The sequence below is a fragment of the Corvus kubaryi genome, unplaced genomic scaffold, assembly GCF_017639235.1.
Source record: "Corvus kubaryi isolate FWS band 111438036 unplaced genomic scaffold, C.kubaryi_AGA036_p1.0 136, whole genome shotgun sequence".
Classification (NCBI taxonomy): domain Eukaryota; kingdom Metazoa; phylum Chordata; class Aves; order Passeriformes; family Corvidae; genus Corvus; species Corvus kubaryi.
In genome coordinates this window covers 4,538,126-4,563,134 of record NW_024580670.1, presented here as the reverse complement: position 1 = coordinate 4,563,134, position 25,009 = coordinate 4,538,126, and the positions used below count along the sequence as shown (strand labels likewise).

At 45.1% G+C, this 25,009-nt stretch overlaps 2 protein-coding genes across 14 annotated transcripts in view; one reads left to right on the top strand and one right to left on the bottom strand.

Moving 5' to 3' along the window:
* MITF (melanocyte inducing transcription factor) overlaps positions 1–10,061 on the top strand; it is a 101,609-nt gene extending 91,548 nt beyond the window's left edge. For 8 of the 13 annotated variants that reach the window (XM_042014098.1, XM_042014127.1, XM_042014164.1 and 5 more), the window contains 4 exons: positions 1,559–1,633; positions 2,633–2,708; positions 3,798–3,945; positions 6,036–10,061. In XM_042014098.1, the coding sequence (XP_041870032.1) occupies positions 1,559–1,633; positions 2,633–2,708; positions 3,798–3,945; positions 6,036–6,437 (701 nt within the window). In that variant the 3' untranslated portion in view covers positions 6,438–10,061. The remainder of the gene's footprint in view (positions 1–1,558; positions 1,634–2,632; positions 2,709–3,797; positions 3,946–6,035) is intronic. The other 5 variants (XM_042014108.1, XM_042014136.1, XM_042014210.1 and 2 more) reach the window with 1 other exon arrangement.
* Positions 10,062–14,819: 4,758 nt separating this feature from the next.
* Positions 14,820–22,794, bottom strand: LOC121657934 (2-epi-5-epi-valiolone synthase-like). Its single transcript, XM_042014223.1, is given in 6 exon segments — positions 14,820–16,149; positions 16,770–17,022; positions 17,693–17,926; positions 19,552–19,638; positions 19,640–20,186; positions 22,495–22,794. Coding segments are annotated over 6 exon segments (1,434 nt in total). The 5' UTR covers positions 22,668–22,794; the 3' UTR covers positions 14,820–16,009.
* Positions 22,795–25,009: the final 2,215 nt, after the last annotated feature.

Genomic DNA, 25,009 nt, shown 5'->3' with positions numbered 1-25,009 from the left:
GGGCAGGAATTAGTTTAAGCAGAGCAATTTTAATAGGCCAGGAGGAAATGCCACCTCTCTGAGCTGGCAGATATTTGCATTTATAAGACTGCGCAGAATTTGAGCTCGGCACCGGAAGAAGACACACGGAGCACACAATGATTTGTGGCTACTAGAAAATAGCAGAGTTTGTACAGAGATGGAACTGTGGAAGAGGAGGGTGGGAAGGGAGGAGAGCTGCTCAAAGTCTTGGCATTACAGGCAGTTTCATTGCCCCAAGTTTAGAAAGTTTCAGGGGCTGTAGACTGCAAACTCAGCCCAGCTTGGATGTGCAGACTGGTGGATTTGCTGCAGGTGCTTGTGTTAAGGCTTCAGGCCAAGAAGGCAGAAAGAGAAGGGAAGTTGTGAGTGAAGTGGTCTTATGGAAGTCCTCAATCTATCAAATACATCAAAACAGAACTGAAATAAGTTTAATGTTTATATGCTAGGCTCACCTGTACACAGAATTCATTTAGGTGAGTCTTCTTCTGATCGAAATAAAATAATACAGGAAAGAAACTTATTGGAGACAGCGAGGGATTGTTTCCACAATGGAACATGTGATAAAACATGATACACTCATTGCTCCTACTGTGGAACTGCAAAGTGCTTGCTGGTTTGGGGATTTGAATGCAACAGGGCAAGGATTAATGACCTCACCTTTCAAAAAATGAAAAATATTTTAAATTGCTTGAGAAGCTTAGAATCAAATAAGAACTGAAAAGAAATTTAGTTGTGCTGTTTCCCATACTATTGCATGCTGAAGTTAATAATTATATATAGTTAATAATTATATGGATTTAATAGCAACAGTAATAGAATAATCAAAAATAGATAATAAGTGTGTGGAGCCAAGTGAAGGGCAGTTCCGAGCTGAGGAGACAAGTTCTGTGTGGCATGGCTGCCATTACTTTCCTTTTTTGCTTTTCCTGAAGCAAGAACCATTGTTTTCCAACTTTATTGCTAAGAAAGGTGTTGAATTTTTCACCCTTTTTTTTTGTTCATGTCGTAGGAACAGTTAGTGTAGCTGGAAAATACGCTGTTTTTAACAGGTCACTTAAGTTATCCCTTGAGTGTTGTGGTGATGTGTGTGCACGTGCCACAGAAGGATGTAGCCTTAGTTTGGGTGAGCAGAGGCTCTGACTCCTGCCTGCGTCACGTCCCGAGCAGGCAGCAATGCCATAAGCATGCTGTTCCTCAGGTTCAGCTCCCGTGGGATACGTGTGCAGACGTAGGAGAAGGTATGTTGGATTTCAGCAGTTTGTTGTCCTCAAACACCTTGCTGAGTCAGGGCCTCCGTGGGAAACGTTCCCATTGTGGAAGTCACTCTGGGAAGTGTGGGAAGAGATGCTCCACAGGTGCAGAGGTGAAGCTCAGTCCCAGCGATGTGTTTTGGTATCCAGAGGCCCTTCTTGCTCCTTGGAATGGGGGTAATAATTGGTGTGACAAATATCCGTCAGGCTTCCTGTGCAGATATTTCACAGGCTGAAACGTTGTGATTGAATTATTTTAATTCTAATTACTTCATTCACATGCACAGCATGTATTTTTCCTACAGAGTCGGAAGCGAGAGCGTTGGCTAAGGAGAGGCAAAAGAAAGACAATCACAACTTGAGTAAGTTTTGGTTCCTCACATTTTGCACTGATTCTTGGAATGATTTTGGGCATTAAGTGTTCAAGTACTGATGTTTTAAATCTGAATGAGGTACTGCACATAGTATGAAGCACTAGATCATTGTGTTATGCCCACAGATCAAATACCTCAAATTCTTATGAAATGTGTGCTTAAATCTGCTATTGAATTTTAATTCTATTTTAATTTTTTTTTCAATAAACCAAGTGGTTGTTATCAATGGAATTGCTGTGTGCAATATGTGGCCCAATTGCTTTTAACAAATCCACCTTGCACGATTTTGCTCTTTTAATTTTAATTTGGTTTTGTATTAGATATGTGGTCAATTTGTGACTTTAAACAACAGTGTGGGTCCTGAGTGTGGCAATTTTATAAATTTCATTTTTTGAAAGGAATTTGCATTTCCAAGTTGGAAAAAAAAAGCATTTTAAAATAATGATCATCTTATGACTTAAAGGATCCATAACTTATCTTTTTATACATTATAGTAGTAGAAAATAGAAACTGTTTCGTGCCTTGAGCCGCTCAGAAGCCTTTTCCATAGCTTGAAAAGGTAATGCAGGAAAATTGGTATTTAAATTTGACTTTTGGATCCTCAAAGTGTTGCACATGGAAGAGTACTTTAAAAAAGACACTGTGCCTTTTATCCCTTTTTCTGTCTTGGGATTTCCTTGAGCATCCAAGTATTTGTCTCTGAATTTATCTGTGATGCTTTTCGCTAGAAAAATGTTTGCTTCTCAGTCATCCTGATTTTTAGTCTTAGTTTTAAACTCTCTGATTTCCGCAGTCCCAAAATTTACAGTATAGACAGAACTTCTGTCTTAGTGTGTCTATGTGTAGGAGAGCAAAATAAATTATCACTGGATTTTAAGCTTCAGGCAGACATTTCAATGGTGCTTAAAGAAATCTTTGACGAAACACTTAATAAGTTGTAATTAAGTGTGAATATTGCTTGTAACATTCATGCTGTTTTTCCTAAAGTTGAACGAAGAAGAAGATTTAATATTAATGACCGTATAAAAGAACTGGGCACCTTGATACCCAAGTCAAATGATCCGTAAGTATAACATGCCCAGGGAGAGTGTGGGAGGGAGGAGGTAAAAAAATCCTAGGGAAGAACCAGAACTTACAAAAAAACCCCCCAAATTTCAATGTTTTCTTCTTGCTCTGAGGGCTCTATGACTGTAGAAATGCTGTTACATTTTTTGAAGATTTTTTGGGGGGGGTCCATTTTTCCCCTTTTGGAACCTGCTTGTGTTTGTATTAATTCGATGATTTTTGTCACAAGCTGGGTTTGGTGCTGGGAGTGACTGACTGCCATACCAGAGGCAGAGTTGTGGGGATGGGAACCCTTGTACTGGTCTGGCTGCTTAGATGGTTGCATGTCTTGCTAAATGATTCTTTTAATTAATTAGATGTTACAGCTTGACAAGACAGAACTAGTCCATCTTTCAGTGAAAATGGAAGGCAGTTTCTCTGGGAAGCCATCACATTCCCATTCCCTCCAAGGGAAAAAAAAGAAGGAAAATAAAGAGTGTAACTGTGTGCCTGTTGTTTGCCAGTGTTTGTTGTAATTTCCCAGATGTTCTTTATGATAATTCTACACTGATTTTACTGCTTTTAGCTTGTATTTGCACTTTCCCAATGGTGACTTGGTAGCAAGGAACCTTCTTGCTCTGGAGTTTGAAAGTCCACTTAAATCTGCATCAATGCCCTGTGATGCTTTTGGGGAGATTTTCCAGTGTTTTGAGGCAGTTGCTCGTGGAGCAACTTTACAGCTACTTTGCAGAGAGGCTCTGCAGCCTCCTCCAAGGCCAGCAAGACAATATCTCTCAGTATCAACCTACAGGACAGGTGGATCTTTGCTCTGACAGTCTGCAGTAAGATTGTTTTTTTGCTTATTTAGAGAAAGTAAGATGATGTGAGGAGATGGTGATGCAGCAGCCTCTCTTTGTGAAGCAAATGCGCTAACCAAGGGCTGTGCTCCAGCCCCCTCTAGTGCACTGCAAATGCCTTCTGTATGCACAAACTTGGAATAAATAGGAGCTGGGTGTCACGTCTAGAGAAGGTGCAATCACAGGTACAGGTGTGAAGGGAGCAGCTATGAAACAGAGCCTTACCTTGTCCTTTTGTGTTGATCCCAAAGGGATATGCGCTGGAACAAGGGAACGATCCTGAAGGCGTCGGTGGATTACATCCGCAAGCTGCAGAGGGAACAGCAGCGCACCAAGGAGCTGGAGAACAGGCAGAAGAAGCTGGAACATGCCAACAGGCACCTGCTGCTCAGAATACAGGTTTGCTGAGAAACGTGCTGCAAATGCTCTTGGTGTTGCAGCGTGTGATTGCAAATAGTGGTGACTTGTGGGGTGTGGGTTAGAAGGAAGCAGCGTTTAAATTAACGGTGGCCAGTGCTGAGATGCCTGCAGAGATTTTTCCAGAAAGAGCCAAAGATATCTTAGTTTAAAAAAAAGGTAAAATAGAATCGTAACACCCCAGTAAAAGCACTTAAGAGTGGTCTGTTTTTGTTCTACCAGGCCCAAACCATACCATAAAAAAGATTTTATATGGTGATACATTCTTCTGTTTGCCAGGGCTAAGGAACTGGGACTTCACATATCACATATTTGTTGATAGTCAGGAAATTAGGTTCAGCTGTTTGGGAGTCTTCCCTTCTCCTTGAAGTCTGTAGGACTGTACAACAGTTCTCTTCAGCACTGAAAAGCAGTAGGTGGCATGAATATGTTTTCTCCGTGGGTTGTTGCCTTGTTAAATTCACCCAGGTTCCCAATGTTCTGAGCTACATAGAAATTTAAGGGTGAAAACTCCATTTCTCTAACGAATTCCTTTGTCTTCACCTCAAGCTGGATGGGAAACCTTAACCCTGAAGCCTACACAGGTTTTTTTTCTGGATAGCCACCCCTCTCCATAGAAGGGTAATTAAAGAACTGTGCCAGAACTGGGTGTAAGAACACCTAACATGGAGACAGTGATATCCCAGATATCCTTGTGTTGCTGCTGCCCTGCAGCACAAACAGCTGAGCGAGCTCTGCATGCAGCTGTGGCCTGCCAGGAGACCTCTCAACAGCCCAGCTAATCCACCAGGGAGATAATGAAGCTGCAAATACCTGAGAGTCAAGTGTGGAAGTAAACAGCTTTAAAATAGAACAGGCCGGGTTGAGCCTCAGCACAGTTTTGTACTTAGTTGAGCAATCTGCTGCTAGAATGAGATGATAAAAACACACAACTCTTCTGCAGAGTGACACCAAGCAGTGGTGTTTCAAAGCTAGGTGAGATCACTTTTTAAACATCTTTTATCTTGCTTTGTATTGCATCTGCTCTGGCTCCTTCAATCAAAATACCATAAAACCCAGATCTTTGAGTAACAGGCAATACATCTGGCAGCAAATAACCTCAAGTGTGTATTTTCCCTTTTTGTGTTAATTCTGATTAAGCATGGAATAAGGAACTCCTGATTCTGGCACGTTAGCTCATGGAAGAAGTGCTTGCTCATTCCACCTTCTCCTCTGATCTTGCAGTGTGCCATTACAAGCTTGTTTTAGCCTGGAAATGATGGAAGAGGGTATTAATCAACCTCAGTGACAGGAATATCCAGAAACAGCACAATCACAACAGAGATCGTGATTGCCTAATATAATGGAGAAGTAGAAGCAAAACATCTCTTTTACTGATGTATTTGTGAGAGGGCATTTAAATGAGTTCTTCTATTATCTGTCTTCAGTCAAGTACATCTGTATGATTAAATGTGAAGGTGGGATTTAAACTTTCCATGGAGATATGAAGAATCCTGGCTCTGTGTGAAGTCTGAAGCCTTCCTGTGACTTCCTTGTACTTTTTCTGCACAGGAATAGTGTTGTTGCTCAGTTTTGATTGACCTCTTCCAGCTCTGCCAGACTTGAAGAGTGAGAAATGTCCCCTCCTGTGTCAGTGGGGATTGACAAGGATCACGTAGACATGCTGTGCCTTCACATACGACTTTTTAAAAAGTACTAAACACATGCTTCTGCTATTTCATTTTTTTCCCCTATTTTTAAATGTTTTCCTCACTCTACCTGATGCCAAACCTGCCTATCCTGGCACTGGTTTGAGAAGAAGCCTGAGGGGATCATGTCTGTGCTGCGAGGTGCTGGGTTTTGGCTCCTGGTATAGGTGCTGAGGAGGAGTGTGAAGGGCCTGTGTGGGGTGGTGTTCACCCACCTTTGGAGAAAATCTGCAGGGCTGGAGTGTGCAAGGTACAAGCACTTGTCACTATGGGAAAGGGAGGAAATGTGTACAGGAGAAGGAAACTGGAAGCTGCAAGACGAGCATAAGATGAGGGATTTTACTTCCAGATTTTCTTTTCATTGCTCTTTATTCTCCCTCACAGGAACTTGAGATGCAAGCCCGGGCACATGGACTGTCCCTTGTCCCATCTACAGGCCTTTGCTCCCCTGACATGGTCAACAGGGTCATCAAACAGGAGCCTGTGCTGGACAACTGCACCCAAGACATGATGTCACACCACACAGACCTGTCCTGCACCACCACCCTGGACCTCACTGACGGCACCATCACCTTCAGTGACAACCTGGGAAACGTGACTGAACCAGCTGGCACTTACAGTGTTCCTGCCAAAATGGGATCCAAACTGGAAGATATCCTGATGGACGATACCCTCTCCCCCGTGGGAGTGACTGACCCACTACTCTCCTCCGTGTCTCCTGGGGCGTCAAAGACGAGTAGCAGGCGGAGCAGCGTGAGCATGGAGGACACTGACCATGCTTGTTAGCATCTGTTGGCACACCTTTCATAAACTGCTTTGGTTCTTGATCAGTAGATGAAAATAATTTACCTTTTGTAGAATTTTTTGATTTTTTTTTTTTCCCCCCTTGTGCTTCATCAGTGTGTGTGCGTGTGTGTATATATTATATATATAGGATTTTTTTTAGAATTTTTGTGAAGAAACTTGTATATTCTATTTTAAACTACCAATGCCTCCAAAATATTGTACAGCATATGTACAGAATCTGTGAACTGGATTCGCCAAGAACTTTGAACTGGTCAAATCTACTCAAAGCAATAGAATTACAGATGAAGAGTCTGTTTCTACTGGGGGGGAGGGGGCAATTGTAGGATTGTAAATGCAACCTATTTACTTGGAAACAAAATGTAAAGTTAATGAATGTAAAGAAACAACAACAACAAAAAGTCCAATTTGTAATTGTATTAATTGAATAGTGCTGCCTTAAAGATACAGTGTCCCTCAAATGTTGGTCTTACATGACAAGTGTTTAGGGAAAATACCCACCCGACTTCACTCAGAAAACAAACTAAACCCAAGTGTTAAGACATCCTGATTGTGTTGATTGTGATATAAAATGCTGTTGCTGAAACTGCAGGGAGATGTGAGTGTCTCAGAGTGTAAATTTTACTCTGAGCTGATTTGGGTTTTCCTTTTGATCATGGTTCAAGTTTTTCCTCTTAAATTTTTATTTTGTTTCGTAACACACATGGATGGCTTTGCCAATGGCAAACCAAGCAGGAGCACTGTAAGTTGGGATACACTCTTTGGACAAAAAAAAAGATGCATATTATCAGCTGGGCACATTATGTTGTACATATCTAATTGGCTTTATTTTTTTTAAATTGCATTGTACAGTTTCTTTTGATTTGCATGGATTCCTTAGTTATCCTCAACTTTTTGTTTTAAATTTATTTGTATTTCATTTGTAAGATTTTTGCCTCTTAATATTGCAGCGATTTTTTGACATTTTTAAAACTCATTGGAAGTTTTCTGCGTTCTTTGTAAACACTTGAAAGGAAGCTTTTATGCAGGGTTCTGTGTTTTAAGAGAGATTTTGAGAATATTTTGTATATTACAGTCTCACTTTGAAAATGTTTTTAAACGCATTTAAGGTAGAGTAAAAATTTAGATTAGGTAATAAAACAACTCTGTAGAGAAACTGAACTTACATATTTATTTTTAGTGATACAGAAAAAAAGTAGTAATATGCTTGGAAACATAACTATGTAGTTAATATACCCGTTAGAGCAATTTGTGTTCTATTTCAGCACTGGGGCTGATGTAAGAGAAAAAAAAAACAACAAAAAAAAAAAGAGTAAATTACTGTATCTGCAAATAACTGTTACTTGATAACAATGTTATTAATTTTTAACATGCAACCATGTTGTAAAAGTAGTTCGGTGCATTATCTACTCAAGTGTAGTCCTATGCAATAACGGTAGTTTTCCTTGTATTATATCCAGCCTAGGTGTTCCACGGAGGTGACAGGTGATGTTCCGAGCTAGACGGAGGGAATGGAATTCTCCACAGCAGCCTACAGCTGCCTGGCAGGCGTAGCTCGTTCAGAATGAAGTGCCTTAAACTCTAGTTGTAGTCTTCCTCGACTAGCACTGACTGAAGTGTGGCGTAGACAGAGCTTTAGGGTGGTGGTGTATAGGGCGCTGAGGTGTAGCATGGTGCCTACATGTAGAAAACCAGAGCTTCCTGTTCTCCTTTGTGCTACACTGGAAATTACATAGGATGAGTGCAACGGTGAGTAACTTGAGTGCCAGTTTGGCCGGCTTTCCAAGGAAACCTTGGGCTCAGCAGATAGTGTTCAGAAACCAAATGTGAACTGGGTAGGATGGGGTGGCCAGGGGGTAGTGATGGGAGTTCCCACAGTGCAGCTTGCTGAGCCCTCTCCTGGCCATTTCCCCGGGGGAAGGCTTCCTGGTGTTCCCTGCCTGGCACTGCTGCTCCTGGTGTGCCCTGCCTGGCACCGCTGCTCCCAGCACAGGGGGCTCAGTCTCAGCAGGGCTGCAGTGGCAGCTGTGGAACTCGGGGTCTGTGTTCCTGTCACTCTTCCCGTGGCTGTGTCCGGCCCTCGCTTCCCGCTTGAGCCGCCAGCAATGTGTTAGCGTTGATGCAACCACCGGGTTGTGGCTTTTTTTCTTTCTTTCATAGTTTTTGAAGGAGGAGCTGGAGTTGGGTTGTAATGATACCTCTCCCCCCCACCCCAGACAGCTTTTGGGAATGTGTCTTTCCTAGGATAGAGAAGCTCTGGCCCAGGCAGGACCCAGGAGGCTGCAGGATGTGCTGTGGTCACCGTGGTCCTGTGGCAGAGAATGCTCCCAGCAAGGCAGCTGTGCCATAGCTCCGAGTCGAGTATGGGGGTGCAGGCTTCTGGTGCTGCTGTTTGGCTGGGGTGACAGGTAGGAAAATCAGGGCTGTAGAAAATGTTTGAGCTGTAACATGGGGCTGTGTTGCCCTTCCTCAGAAAATGGGACAGCTCTGCAGCATTGGTACAACAAATCGGGGTGTGCATGCTGGAGTGTAGTAACTGAGAACCACTGAATGTATTGAGTGAGGCTTTTGGTTTGGTGCCTGCCCTGGGCATTCAGAAATTCAACTCTAGACTGGTATATGAATATTTTTCAAGCTTATGTGAAACCACTGGTACTCACTGACAGCCATGACTTCTGATTTTTTTGCTACATGCTGTGTGGAGGTGAGTTAGGATTCAAGGCCAACCATTCCATCAAGAGCTGGATTCCTTGGCAGAAGTCTCTGTGGCCACAGCAGCTGTGCTGTGTGCTTCTATACCTTGTATTTTCTGGGATAACAGAACCTGGCCATGCCCTGCTCACTCTTCCCCCCATGTTTCCTTAGGTTACAGCCCTCCTCTGAGTGTGCCCACCCTTGAAAGGGTGACACTGCAGTGGGGACGCTTCCAGGAGACACAGACCCCAGTGGGTGCTAATGGGGGGGTGCTTTTGCCCGTTTGAGCACCGTGGAGGGTGTGGCTGTGACATTTTGCAGGGGTTGGTGGCAGAGGACAGACAGCAGTCACAGGCAGGGTTTGGCATGGGCTCAGTGGAGTGAGATGGACGGAAGGTGTTGCCTGCTCTGGTGATGGTGACTTGTGTGACGCTGGGCAGCAGTGGCTTCCCTGAGCAGGTGGGTGGGGAACTGACCAATTCTCACTTTGCCAAAGCCATGCAACAGGCAGGGACATGCAGAGTACCATGACGTTCTTCCTTACTGCTTTTGGCCTATAAAGCAATATTTAACTCTTACAACCTGTAAAAGCAAAAAGAAGGTACATAAGGAAAGCACAAAGCACAAAATAATGCACTTACATTTATGTTGTTTGATATAAAATGCACTGGGGGGGAAGCTGATGTTGATAATAGTATAAATACCTATATTTCTTGAAAAAGTGACATTAATTACTGCCTCTTGCTATGATGCTTGGTACTGTAATGTTGATATTCATCTGCTGTTGACTGCAGCAATAATTTGTGTATGGTCCATAGCACTGTAAATTATGGATCAGTATTAATGTATCCAATGAAATAATTTGAACTGTTGTTCTTGATAGATGGATTAAAGCATTTGGTTTTTCACATACATCTGTGTAAGTCACTCGTTTTCCATGTGAGTGGATCTTGTTTTCCTGTGTGTTTGAAGTCCCTGCAGTGCTTCCGTGTCTGTGACTTGGCCATGGATGTGTCCATGTCCCTGACCTGGTGTTGGTTGGCATCCTTGGTTCCACCAGAGCTGTCCAGTTGTGTTTGTGTGGCAGTCACACAGGAGAATGAAGCCAGACCCCACCTGGGCTTTGCAAATACACCCCAAGGTAGAAAGACCCAGGGCTTATGGTCCAGAGTAAGGAATAAAACAGCTGGATGTGGAAAAATGTCATTGCCTTTGTCCCCTCCCATGGGCTCTTGTCATTTGCCTGCCTCCCTCTCTCCAGCCCATCAGCTGCCCTGTGAGGTCATGGGCTCTGTGAGGCCTCAGGGTACCTGCCCCCTTTGCCCTGCTCTCACTCCTGCAGGGTCACCTGTCCCCAGCAGTCCTGCACAGGAGCACCTCACCACCTTCTCCAGCTGACCTGTGCATGGCAGGATCCCCGTCCTCTCTCTGCCCACTCCTCCCAAACCTCCTCTCACCCAACATGCAAACAGCTGCTCCTGGCTTCTGCTGGTGAGGAACCAGCTGTGGTCTTCTTGTGTCTTCCCATCTTCATTATTTCTCTCTGTCTCTGTGCTCTCATCCCTTCTGGTCTTGTTCTTCAACAGCCTTTTGCTTCCTGTGCTCACAGCATTGAGTTCCCGCTCTCTGTGGACCTTGCTGCAGCAGCATTGGGGGTTATTGAGTGTTATCTCAGGGGGCTTGAGCCCTGAGTACAAACAGAAGTATTGAATTTGACCTGTGACTTGAAAGTCTGATACCTATTTGGAGTAGAAAATACCTAATTCAGTTGAATTAAATATTACTAGCTCAATTTAAAAACCAACCCAGCAAAAAATGCCTGACTCTACTAGGACTACAGCTGAACAGCCCCACTCCCTCTTTGTAGAAAATACTTGAGTAAAAGCTCATGAGTGTTTCCAGCAGGTTTTGTAATGTAATTTCTTTAGAAGTTAAGCATAATATTAGAATGTAGAAGTACTGCATTAAAAAGTCTATTTATCAGCAGCCTAGGATATAATTTATATTTTAAGTTTGAGTTCTTAGATGTATTTTGACTTTGCTTTTGTTGGTCAGTTGTTTTTCTTGTGGTCAGCTTGGAGTGAATTTCTTGCTGTGGGTGGCAGCACCTAAAAGTTTTGTCTGTGTTGGAGAACCCAGAAGGAGCAGAACACCCATCATGGGGGTATTGGCTGTAGGCAGTAGCTCTGTGACAGTAAAGAGTTGGTGGCAGCTCTGCTTAGAATCTTTTCCAGTTGTGCTGGACAAGCCTGAAAAATTCAGTGCAGGGTAAGAAAGTGGATATTAAAAGTAAGTCCAGCTGTGCCCGGTGTGGTCTGTTTTGCTGGGAAGCCCCATGGCCGGGCTGGGGGACGCTGCAGGGCTCGGCTGTGTGGCATGGTGGCACAGCAGGACACTGCCACCGTGTCACCTCGTTGTGCTTTCCTTCCCAGGAGACCTGGGAGCCCGGCAGCTCCCGATGCCGGGAGGCAGGTGGTGATTGCTCTCCCTCGCTGGGCTCAGCAGTGCTGTTCCTTTTGCTCTCACATCTGGGGGTGGTCCCAGCACTGAAAGTTGTCCTACACTCTAGCTCCATCTCCTTTGACATACGCTTCTTTAAAATTGCAGGGGAATGGCTTGAAAAAGTGTTCCTGACTTATTAAAACCAACGAGGCTTTACAGGATGCTGGCTCACAGATCAATGCGTGTGCTCTGAACAACGCTGTTGTCTTTGCCTGTGACCTGAGGTTCACCCTTCCTTGAAACTGCTCCTTTTCCAGCTCAGTTTTTGGGAGTGAATCTCTTAACAGGAGCTGTGCTCTGGAACCATAGAGGGAAGCGATAGTTCATGTGACAGACCCTTTTGTGTTAGTGCTGTCCAAGAGCTGTGCAAGGCAAGAAGAAGGCTTGCTGTGGTCAGCAGGAAGGACCAGGGCACAAAAATATTTATATGCAAAGTATCTAAATATTGATTGTTCTCTAATATGTATATAAATGTCACCATGGGGGTGATGTACCTATTGTGGAAGCTGCCTCAAGGCAGGGTTTGGTGGATGGGGCACGCGGTTCTGGGGGCTCTGGTCTTGCTCAAACGCTTTGCCTGCTCTCTGCTGTTCAGCAGTGCCTCTCCAGAGCTCCCTGCTCCCGCTGGCTTTCCTCCTGTGTGCCTGTAGCAGGAGTTAGACTTGAATTAAAAGAGTGGGGAACAGCACACTCTTGTGGGGCTGTGTCCTTCCCAGCACAGACCCGGCACCATCTCCCCGTGGTGCCCGGCACGGCCCAGCAAACCATCCTGCTCCAAGGCGAGTTGAGATTTAATTAAGTCGTTTGTAGATTGTTTTCTCTGAGTGCAGCGTGTAATTCACACCAGAGGTGTCGGCTCCAGAGGGGCAGGCGCAGAGCAGGGGAGCAGGCGCTGTGTTTTATGAGGAACGGGGCAGTTGCTGTTTCTTTAGCCACTTTAAATACGTTTAGTCAAAATCTTTTAATGTCTTCAAGACCTCTGGCCTTGTAAAATGATTCCCATTTTACACTGAGTACACTGAATGCTACTGTTCACAGGGCATGACTAATTACTGCTTAGATATTCCTTTATCAATTCCAGAACCACTGAATCATAGACTGGTTTGGGTTGGAAGGGACTTTATTAATATTTCTCTTCTTTTTTCCCTGCTGAAAAGCAGTTTATAGAGCAGGTTGTTGCAAAAGAAATTACTTCAGCACTTGTAAATAATAAAATAATTTCTTATTCTCTGACCACTAAAGTAGTTTTATTCAAACAAATCCATGAAGAACCTGCACTGCAAGGACCCAGCTGGGACTTTCCGCTTTTCTCTTTGGAGCAATGCGTCATGAGAGACTAAGCAAAGATTTTAGGTCTAATATAATAGTTCTGTTTGAAAAAGCAGGAACGAAATCAAAGCTGAATAAATGGAAAAGAATTAAATTCATGCTAGACATAAAAAAAAAATGCATCTCAAACAATGAGGGGTATTTTAAAAAGTCACTGTTTTATTAATAATACTTTCCACCCCTTTCCCTTGATCTTTTGATGACAAGCCTGGCAGAGGCACTTTTTATCAGACACTGAAGCAATTTTGCTGCTGTCATGTGCCTTTCTTGATACACACATATTAGTCACACAGCCGTTTTATGTTCTGTAGCATATTTTAGTATATAATTAAAAATGTGCCTGTCTGCTACCAAGCAACCAAGCTCATCAGGGGCTGATTGTGTTCTGTCACCCACAGCTTGAAGGGAGGGCAAAAAATAATAATAATCATGTGTTCACTTTTCAGTCCTAATTGTGCAGCCGCTCCTTGGATATGTTGTCACAGACACAACCACTGGCTTCTGGAGGCAGAGGCAAAGCCAGCATGGGGGAATGGCTGGCAGGTGACCCACAGCCAGGTCACTGTCACCAGTAACACACTGGTGCTGGATGCTGGGCTTTTAATGTGCATGTGTGGTTTTGTGACTCTGTTTAGTTCAGTTCACCTGGACTCTGCTAAGCTGCACCTTGGCTTTCCCTGGAAATGGAGTTCTAAATGCCTTTGGGCTCCTGAGAGTCTCTCTGTGGACATTTAAAACAAGCAACTCAAGTTGATGTTGGTATTGTACCTCCTCCTCAGAGGTAGATGGGAATAAGACACTGTGCTGCAGGACACCGACTGTTGGGCAGATGATAATCCTTGTTGTGCTTCATTCATTTCGAGGTTATCTGGTGTGAAAAATGGCCCACACAGCTGCTGGAGAGGAGGAGGACCATTTGTGTGTGAGTGTGCCCAGGTGATCACTGTAAGCACATTAAATGACTCTCAGCACCTTTGCCCTTCAGACTGCTGTCCTTAGGGCTCTCTCATGCTCTTAAAGAGCTGGGGTCACAGGATGTTTCTGGCTGGAAGAGACCACAGTGGGTCATCTGGTCCAACCTCCCTGCTCGAGCAGGGTCATCCCAGAGCACAGGGCACAGGATTGTGTCCAGACAGTCCTGGAATATCCCCAGTGAGGGGATTCCACACCCTCTCTGGACAGTCTGTTCAAGTGCTCAGTCACTGCACAACAAAGTTCGTCCTTAAGTTCAGGTGGAACTTTCTGTGCATCAGTTTCTGCCTCTGTCCTCTTGTCCTATTGCTGGGCACCACTGAGCAGAGCCTGGTCCATCCTCTGACCCTCCCTTCAGACACTCATGGGCTCTCACCTGCTCTCCTGTTGCACTGTCCCCGTTAGTTCTAGCAAAGCTGGTGGTGCTGGTGGATCCCTGAGAGAAGCAGTGATACTCTCCCCACACAGTAGCTACTGTCAGAAACCCACTGAATGAGCCTGTGTTTGATGGTCTGGAAAAAGGAGACAAGTTCACTGATATCCTCAGTCCCAGGCTTATTTAACTCTGGGAATTATGGGTTTATTTCTAAGAAGCTGTGGCTCTGAGGATGTGCTCTAAAGTTTCTTGGTAAGATGGTACCACCTCTGTGAAACCCTGTCCTGAAACTGGAGAGGTGCACTGCTCTGGAGAAGGCTGAGGAGGGCCTTCTCTATAGTTTTAAGCACATCTTCTCCAGGCTCAAGAGGAAAAGGGATTTATTATGTCAGCTGTATGCCTCGCTTCCGCAGTCTCTTTCTGTCTCTCAAGCATGTGCAAATGTACTCAGGCACACACTGCGGGCAGCAATGCAATCATTATTTCAAAAGTTTTTCAATTTTGGTAGCTTTTATTACTTTAGCAAAACAGAAGCCAGCACATCAGCACAAACTGGTGTAGGAAAAGTAAGCACCAGGGGAAAAAACAAATAACGTTGTAAATAATTCAAAGGCTGTTTGTTGATTGCAGTTCCTTTGATTGGACCTCCAGGGAGAAGGATGGCATTACTTTTACATTTTTCACCATCAACATCCATTATATAATCTGCTCTGAGTCTGCCAGGATCCTGAGACATGACACTGAGGCTGCTTGAAGATTATGAACTTGCTTGGAGTTCTCTAATTTCTCTTGGTTTTCCCCAGCTGGCCTAGTATCTAACCAGAAAGGGACGAGATGGGAAAGGAGCCAGGGACTGACAGGTACAAGCAGCCCTGTGGCAAATATGGGGACACCAGGGGGTTCTGCAATATTGCCAGGAGGCCAACTTTGTTCTTAGGCAGCAGTGCTGCAAATTGTGCCCTGTTTGTCACACTGGTGGCTTGCAGGGGTTACACAGTGAAACCACCACATACATTTGGGCAGCAAGAGGAGACTTGCCAGCATGTCCTCAGTATCTGAGAGTCCCAAGACAAAGGGCTGCCATGCTGCCAAGAGACAGCCCCCACGTGCTTCACAGCAGTGATATTTACTGATCTGTGACTTGTGATGGTGCCTCTAATCAGTGTGTCATTCCCTTACACTGAGTGCGAAGGCTGGCAGATGAGCTTCTTTTTTTTCTCTCTTTTGAATGAGAGAAAACAAGAAGAAAAGAATAACCAGTGAAGGAAACAACCCACTTCAAATATTTTATGCAGCATAGAAACTTTGCATGGTGCCATACCATGGTCTATGACTCAGCTACACCTGCTCATGTCAGGGATCCAAGCACAAGCAATGGTGCATGACAGTGGGAAGGGCCATGGCAGTTCCCAGCTTGGATTAACTAAATAAATGAATAAACCTGCTCACTTTCCCTGAAAGAAGATAGTTTACTATGAGCTACACTACAGGCACTTGGTGGTTTCACTTGTGAGCAATCACTTCTTGAACAATAATAGATTCCCTTTCAAACAAAGCAATTGAAAAAGGTAAATCATGTCAGATGCCAATATTCTGCTTGACCCACACTGCTCTGGGGTGTATGCATTTTCACAGGTGGTTCTGGATTTATCTTGTTCAAAATTCAGTTCTGCCCACCGACTTACAGTGGCAAATAGGTCAGGCTTGGGGCAGGACCACCACCTTGGGCTTGCAGCTCTTCCTCCAGCACAGTCTTGCAGTCCCTGACCCACAGCCTGTATGCTCTCTCCAGGGTCTCTTCACTGGTGTCATTGAATATCTCTGGAAAATAAGAGTTGTAGTTAATAGGACATCCAGAGGAGCTCTTCTTGCCTGCACACACTGACTGTGGCAGAGCCCCTCCAGCTTGTGGGAGCCTGTTGCCTTGTGTGTAGAGACTGAGCTTTGTGGAAGTGGTGTGAAAAGGAAACAGATGCCAGAGACCGCAACCTGCTTCTGTGTTAGGGGTTGGTTGGCTTTTATTTTTAAATCTTACGAGTATTTCATCCCAGATATTGAACAGATATTATTTAGTTTGCAGGTATTAGTTCTAGGCACACTAATATATTAAATTTCTTTTGCCAAGGACTATTTCACGAATCTTTTCTGGTATGGCAAAGGAATTGTTTTTCTCTTTTGCCCTTGCTGATTTGTCTGCCAGATCACTGCATTTACCTTTGCAAGGTGAATTGGTTAATCATAATGCAATTAATTAGACCTCAGTCCTTAATGGAATTCTGGGGCTTGTACACAGGACGGATCCTGTCTCTTGATGGGGTTTATCAAGATGTGAAAAAGAGCACAAGAAATGCACCACTGCAAACCACAGAGCACATTTCCCAGGATGTCACTGCCCGCCAAGTGCCTTCTGAGGGGGTTCCCTGGGGTCCCTCAGGCAGTACCTGCCACGCCGAGGCCGGTGGGCAGGGGCATCCGGAGCTGTCCCCCGCTGTGCTTGAGGCGCTCCCGCAGGGCTCTCTGGATCAGGGCCCAGCTGCAGCCGCTGTGCCAGACCGGCAGCTCCAGGCCCCGCATGCACTGGAGGATCTGCTCCTTCTCCTCGGCAGCGAGGAGCCCGCGCGCGTGGGCCACGTACGTCATGAATGCCATGTCGATGTTCACAGCCTCCCCGTGCATCAGCGACGGCAAAACCCTCTGGAACACAGCAAAGGTGGGTGGCAGAAAAGGTTTGGGGTGGCAAGTAGGAAATAAGTAGGGTTTCTTTCTAAAAGTGTCCCTGAAAATCGACATTTGACTCACTGCGGTTGCTGGATGTTGGCATCTCGTGATTTACGGGTTGCTAGGATGATCCATTTTACACATGATTAATTGCAGCTAAAATATCCCACAACGATCTAGGATCTAATTCTCCTCCCATCTAAATCACTGAAAGAACACCATGAGATGGAGGGATGAACTCTGAATATTGGATAAAGTGTAGGTGTCTGCCTCTCATTCCTCAACTGCAATTTCTCCCCAGGAATATGGGCTATGGTCTCCATGCCTTTGTGCTGTTACAGTTCATGTTGGTGATTTCTAGTGGCTTCACTGAAATCTGGTTGTCTTTGAGTTTCAGTAAGTGCCCAGTAAGAAGCAACAACTGGAGTGAGGTCTGGATTGGAAATCAGTGGAGGTGTGGGGGAAATGAGGCAGGGGAAGGGGTCCCTTTTTTTCAACAAGACCAGGCTGGTGTGTTGGGTGACCTGGAATAGCACATCCAAATCTGGAGTTTCTCAGCTCCTTTTCACAAGATTTTCATGCAGCCTATTGAATTTTTTTATTTTATATTGAAAGTGGATGTTGCAATATAAAGTCTGTCACTCACCATTTCCAGCTCTGGGCTAATAAGGTGGCCAAAGTCAACCAGTCTGTCCAGATCATCCTCCCAGAGGTTGGGAGCCAGCTCTTCCAGCATGGTTTCGATGGCAATCCTGGTAGTCTGCAGTGCAGCGTCCCTGTGGTCAGCAAAGCCGTTGCAGGACTGGAACTTGGTGTCCAGCAGGTATTTTCCATGGTTCTTGAGCAAGTCAAACAGCCCTTTGTGTTTCATGAGGGCCATCTGGGACAAAGAATAGAAGAGGTAATTAAGGATAATTGATACTTTTATGTGCTGTTGGAAACTTGAGTGTTTCAGTGGATTGGACTGCAATAACATGTTGTACACTAGCAAAGAAACACCTGCACATGTGGTACATGGACAAGTTGTACCTCTGTAACCTGAAAAGGTGTCTCTGTAGACGCAGCTCCTGGTTAGCACAAATGTATTTGGGGTATGTTTAACAGGTGTCTGTGGAATGTGACCTGGTTGTGTCACACATTGTCAGCTGTGCTGAGTGAAGGTGTGTGCAAAAGGCAGCGTGGAAATGCCCAGTGTGACTCTAGTAAAATGGCAGGGATGATGGGAGCACTGGTGTGCAAGTTCCCCCACTACTGGGCAGCTCTGCCTGTGCTGGGAGTTTGTTGTGTGCTCCCATAGCCCAGCAGGTGGCTTGTAACGAGCTTTGGTTATTTGTGTGCCTGAAAGGAAACTCGAGACTGGATGGTGGCCATCCCCAGGACGGGGACTGGGTGGTGGCCAATCCCAGGACAAGTCTCATTTAATCCTTGGGGTTGCTCTTCAGGCAATGGAAGGTGGGAAAACACTGCAGTATAGAGAATATGAGGGTTTAGAAGTGATTTGCTTGTTAAAAGTACATATTTTTTCCCTCTCTGAGTCAGGCATTATCCCCCCATGCAGTGGGGAATGGTGACCTGAGGGTTTCACAGTGCCTGCCAGAAACCTCCATATATCCTGGGGATTTCTCACTATGCAAGCACTGAAAATTGCTGCTGATGAACTCATCTCTAATACACTTTAATAGCTTGAACTCTGCTTTATCAAAAGTTTCCAAAGCTCTCCAGACATAAAGCCATTTACTGTGCACTTTCCAGGTAATTTTAGAAGTATTTGCCTCGCAGCAGATTGATTGAGCACACTCGACATACCCAGTGAGGTAGGTGCAAATGATCTTGCAGATTATTAATCCCCAGTAAAATGAGCCTCAGAATCTCTGCCAGGAGTTCATTACAGAGTGCTATGGATCAGTCTCAATGAAAAGATGAGAATTTTCTTCCCTGGTTTTCCTCTGTCTCCTTCTGACTGTGAGTTTTGGAGTTTCCTCCACAGGGTTAGCACTGGACACTAAGTGTAAGGGGTGTTCTAACAAATTTAGCAGCTGTATAATAAATATATATATATAGACTCAATGAGAGTTGAAAGTCCCCATGCACCCTTGATGGCCCACCTTGATTTCTCTAAGTTGTTTATACAATGCCATGGATACTCTGGGACATTTTACTTTTCAATACTTAAAAGGGGCTTATAAGAAAGATGAGGACAGACTTTTTAGTAGGGCCTGTTGTGATAGAACAAGGGATAGTGGTTTGAACTGAAAGAAGATAGATTCAGGCTAGTTGTGAGGAAGAAATTTTTTACAATGGGGGTGGTGAAACCCAGGACTGGTAGGTGCCCCATTCCTGGAAATACTCAAGAACTTGTTGGATGGGGCTTTGAGCAACCTGATGTAGTGAAAGGTGTCCCTGCTCATTGCAGAGGGATTGGATTTGATGACCTCCAAAGGTCCCTTCCAACCCAAACCATTGCATGATTTCAGTTCTGAAAACTGCAGTTGCAAAAGTTCATACCTTTAAAATTTCCCCGAGGCCATTGGAGATGTGTCGCCGAGGGATGCTCTGGATGAAGGATCTATCCAGGAAACTTGCCACGGGGGGGGGTGTAGCCCCCGAGCTTGTTCTTACACTGCAGAAAGTTCACCCCATTCTTCGCCCCCACGCTGGCATCCACATAGGACAGGAGGGTGGTGGGGACCCGAATGTAGGGGGTGCGTCTCCTGTAGAGCGACGCGGCCAGGCCAACGATGTCCAGGCACACGCCCCCGCCGATGGCGATGATGGGCTCCGTTCGCCGGTCAAGGCTGAAGTTCTGGACCTCGTGCAAGATGTTCAAGACCAAGTCCATGGATTTTGTTTCTTCAGTGGTTGGCAGGGAGAGGATTTTGTGCTGGACGTTGTTCTTTTCGAAGTATTCTCTGACTTTGGAGCCGTAAAGTTTGTCGACAACTTCGTCTATGACGATAAAGCGCCGCAGTTTCCTCTTGCTGGCGGTGGTGAGCTCTATTTGCTGGGGGTCAGTGATATGACCCCAGAGCAGGGTGGTGTTAGAGGGTTCCAGAATGTTGTATGTTTCTACCACCTTGTAGCAAAAATAGATGGGAGCTTCAATTATCCAGGAAATCCCTCCTTTGGAGATGCACTCACCTCTAGCAAGGATCAGAAAACATGATTTGAAATCACTATATTCCTATTTTGACCTCTGCGTGTCTGAACTAGTTTAAGAATGTAGCTGGGAGGTGAAGAATGTGGAGTCTCTTGCCCATGCACTGCAGAAATGTGGGGCTGTGAGGGTGGGACACCCTCCCAGGTGTCAGGGGTCAGCAATTTTATTAATGGAGAAGCTCTCCAAGGTCTTAGTGAAGAGTTAAATGTCTGAATTCCTACATAGCACTGAAAATACACGGACCAGGAAGGGCTGGAACATGTTTTTCATGCTGGAAGTTGAAAACCCATAAAAAAAGACCCAGCCCAATCATTTCAGCTTCCAAAAAGGGAGTGGGGAAGAGAAGAGGTTGACAAAATTTTCCATATTTATGGAAGATGCATCCTCTGATGGTATATCGGGGTGATAGGAGTTAATTTATTCTTGTCAATCTATACACAGCCACTCATCTCCATTCAGACCAGTATTTCTACAGTGCTTTAGTCAAATTAGTGAATCTCTACCTTGAAACAGGTGTGATAGAAATAGGAAGTGCTCCTGGAGAGGGAAAGAAAATTATTCGGGGGTTGGGAAACATTTCTGTACTGGAGTTTTCAAGGGTAGATAAAAGCCAAAACTAATTATCTGTCTAAAGCAGTGAGAAACACAGCCCTACAATGCCTTCCTTCTGTGGGATGGGCAAGCCAGGGGAAAAACAAGTTGGGAATCAAAAAAGGAAAAAAAAAACAGGCAGAAGAAAAGAGCGAAATGTATTTTATATAAGACTGTTTCTTGAGCTGCAGTTGGGGAAAAAATGAAAGTTTCTGTGAGCCTTTGTTTTGTTTTTTTTTGAGTGAGTAGCTGGCTCATTGGATAATCAGATTTCCCTACATGCCCAATTTCTTTTCACATGCCTGAACATTCACTTAGAGGTCAAAATAGATGTTTCTCTGCTTTCTTTACCAAATTGTCTCTAAGTCTGCCCTTAACCTTCATAGCTGTTAAAAAAAACCAGTGAGGATTTACATCTTCCAGAAAATTTCTTCTGGTCTTTTCAAATGTGGTATTGCAAAAAAGCATCATTGTGTACATTTTAATGCACCATCTTATAGCTGTACTTAACTCCATGTGCATCCACCTCTGGTGTGTGACCCTTCTAAGAGACAGGATGGTTTGGAATATTATTTGGTGGAATCAGCTTTGGGTGCTGGATGGTACAACCAGTACCCATTGCCACCCCTCTGCTGCATGAAAATCAGTGGATTTGGGGCTGAACATTCCCTTGTAGGACAATATGTCAGCTGAGGATTTTTCTGGGTGTTCTTGGGCCCTAGGCTCATCTTTGTATTGACTGAGGTCCGGCAGGCTGTTTTTGGGTCTGCCAAAGTCCTGCTCTTCCTGCTGCAGCTCTGCCTGGGTGATGCTCGTGCCCGGCCACTGCCCACTGCCAGCGCTGGTGAAGGTCCCTCTGACCTGACTGAGAAAAGGATTATACTTGTGCCATTAAAATCTGAGTATGACAAAGGCTAGAAAACCTCTGACATGCAAAAGAGAGCTGTATTAAGAAAGATCTGCATCATGAATGGGGCTCCATGTGCTCGTGAAAAGGAGTATCCTGTAATTAAAAGATAATTAACTGGAGTGATGTACTAACAGCAAAGAGCTGTATGTATCCCTGGGGGAAATTTGTGTCTCTGCTCTGTCTGAAGTAGCATTAGGTGACTTCTGCAGTTTGAGAGATGTGTTAAGGGTTTTGTTCCTGTCAGTGACAGTTTATTTTTCCCACCTACCCATTTCGTTTGTCTGCAACCACCTCCATAAACCCATCCATCCACCATGCCTCCATGTGAGATTTTGCACACACAGATTGCAGTTTCACAGAAGAGGAGGAAAAGAGCCCAAGTGCAGCACACAGATGTCCCTGCATAAGCTTTTCAGAAGTTTAAAGAAAATTCTCATCTACAAAAATGGAGGCTGTTGATAAAATTCCCTCTGCAACTCCGAGCCGTGCCAAGGAGCACAGCAACCCCCCATGCTGCCATACTGAACGTGTTCCCAAGGACATGCTGACAGGTTTGTACCCACAGGTCAGGTTGGATGGGGCTTGGAGCAGCCTGGTCTAGTGGAAGGTGTCCCTGCCCATCACAGGGGTTTGGACTTGACCTTCAAAGACCCCTTCCCACCTGAACTATTCTGCAATTCTGTCATTGTGGGTTGAAGCCGCCATGGCACCTGAGATGCTTTTTCCATCCCACCAAGAAGACTGCCCACTTTGGCTGGCCAGAGCAACATGGGCTCCTTCCTATACTCACATTTTTGCCTCAGAGAGAGTGATCTCGTCCTCATCATTGGAAAGGGCTTCTCCTTTCTTGATGCGGCACCACGTGCTCTTGACTCGCACCAGCTGGAAGTCCGTCTGCTGGAGCTCCTGGGGCATGGTGGCTCCTGGGACTGCTGGAGCACCGGCCTCCTCTGACACCAGCATGCTTCCAGAAGCTGAAATCTCCCTATCCAGAGATCTCCCATCACTGGGTGCCTTTGAGGTGCTTTTTAAAGGCTCCAGGGTGACCAGGCATTGGGAGGGGAAGTCTCGTCTCTATGTGAGAGACTAATTACAAAACTGAGATTACCTAATCTGGGATGCACATTTGGGGTGGCAGGAACGTTTGAAGACACGTGCGACTACCAGGATGGGGTTGTGTAATCAGCTGGTTTTATAATGCTTAAGTAGTACAATGGGAGTGCATACGTTAACTTCCAACATGATGCCCTACAGCAAATTTGAAGTTATGAAAGGCAGTTTGTGTGATTCTTCACATCATTCAGGAACCTCCTTTACTGAGCAGAACCTCTGATATGGCTGCAGCTCTAAGCTGCTCTTATAGGATGAGACAGGAGCAGAAGCATGGGGATCAATACCAGCTGGTTGAACCTCTCTTGAGCTCACATTCCTGGGATTCTCTTGCATTGAGGAACAAAACTATATATATAATACATATTTTAGCTTTTATGGTGGGTTTAAAAAAATTATCAGAGAGCATTTATCTCCTGAAGGGCTGTTTGGGGCATGAGCTGATTTTTGATCCCCACGTGACTGGGGGATGCACAGTTCACTTTTCCATATGATCTTCCAGCTGGGGATTTTGGAGGGCCCCAGGCTCAGGTTGCCACGCGAAGCATTCCCTTGGCATACAGCTCTGTATGCTGAGCACAGGAAGATCTTCCTTTGATTTCACCAGCAGTGCCTGAAGGCACAAACCCGTCTTTGCCACCTTCTCAGCTGTGTTTCTGAAAGCTGTCCTTGTTCTGAAACAAAGATCAAGAAAATCAAATGCAGACGTAAAAGCAGAGGCAGGAAAAAGTGGGTCTTAAAGAACCCACTGGACAAGACTGTGTCATTGCTTTGAAGGCTTAATTGCAGCCAAACTCACTTTGGAACCTCCGTCTATCTCAAAATTAATATTGGGAAAGAGCTACAGGAGCAATCTCCAAAACCATGTAGCCGTGCTCCAGGAAGTATCTAACTCCTGACTCCAGTCCTCACTGTGGGCTTCATCTCCAGATGGCAAAGTGCTTTTTAAAGAGGACAGGCTGTTAACCCCATTTTGTAGAAGCAGAAAATAGAGTCCCAGAAGTTAAACAACTTGCCCAAAGTCACCTTAAAGGTGGTGGGTGTGGATTAGATGGCATACAAAAGCTTGTAGCCTGTTTACCAAATACTCATCTGAAATTTTAACTCCCAATCTAAACACAATTGTTATTGCTTTCTGCAGGAACTGCAATTCTACTGCAGTTTGTTGTTTGCTAAATCATAAAACAGAATAATCTTAGGTATGCCAGGAAGTCTGTTTTTCTCATCTTGTTTATTTGTTTTAATTAATAGCAATACACTCAGCATTGAGACTTCTTTTATTTGCTTTTCTTTTACCCTTTCATCGTGTGCATTTACTTATCTTCTATTTATACTTCCCTGTGCTATTCTGGGGGCACTGAAATATCTTCTGTTACATTTGAGAAGTTGACAAACTAACTTTCCACAGTCCAGCTGCTTGCCATGTCTCTGTACCTTCCATCCTGCAGAGGGGCTGCCAAGAGCCCTGTGTAAGCTCCCCGAGCCTGCTCACCTCCCCTGCCCAGCCCTGGGCTCTCTCTGCACACTTTGCAGGTACATCAAGTGGGTCCTTGAGTGAATGAGCCCAGGTGGTTCATCCCAGAGGGGAAAGATGATGTTCTGGTTATGGGAGAGCCCATATTTCCTCATGAGCTTCAGTTCGTGTTTCATCTGAGTGAAAAGGAGCTGGCCAGCCCACCTCAGCTCCATCACGTGTTCTTTAAGGACTTTGCTTTAATTCCTCACCAGCCCTTTCTGCCCAGATCTGCTGCAGGCCACCTTAGGCTTTTGGATAGTTTGGATGTTCCCACTGCTTGCTCCTGGTGCCTCCCTCAGCCAGTTCATTCCTGGGACCCTTCCTTGGGGTGCAGATCAACTGGTACCCAAGTGACACCACCTGCCCCAGCCCGTGCAGAGGCCCGGACCCCAGAGCAGGGGTTACCCCAGTGTTTGGCTTGTCGGGGCAGTGGTGACGTTATGGCTAAGGACCACTAATAGATAACCTGGGGTTCAGAGTCCTGGGATATTTTTGGCCCCACACCTGGTGGTTTAGCTGGGGCATGTCTGTGATATGTAACTAGAAGGTTATGAAACTGCCAATTACTTCCTTGAGAGCCAGCAGCTTCCCATGGTCAGGATGTGAACTTACTCTTATGTAAAGCAAAGGCATTGAAAGTCGGCTCTTTTGTTGTGCTTTTTCATGTCAGATGCTGTTG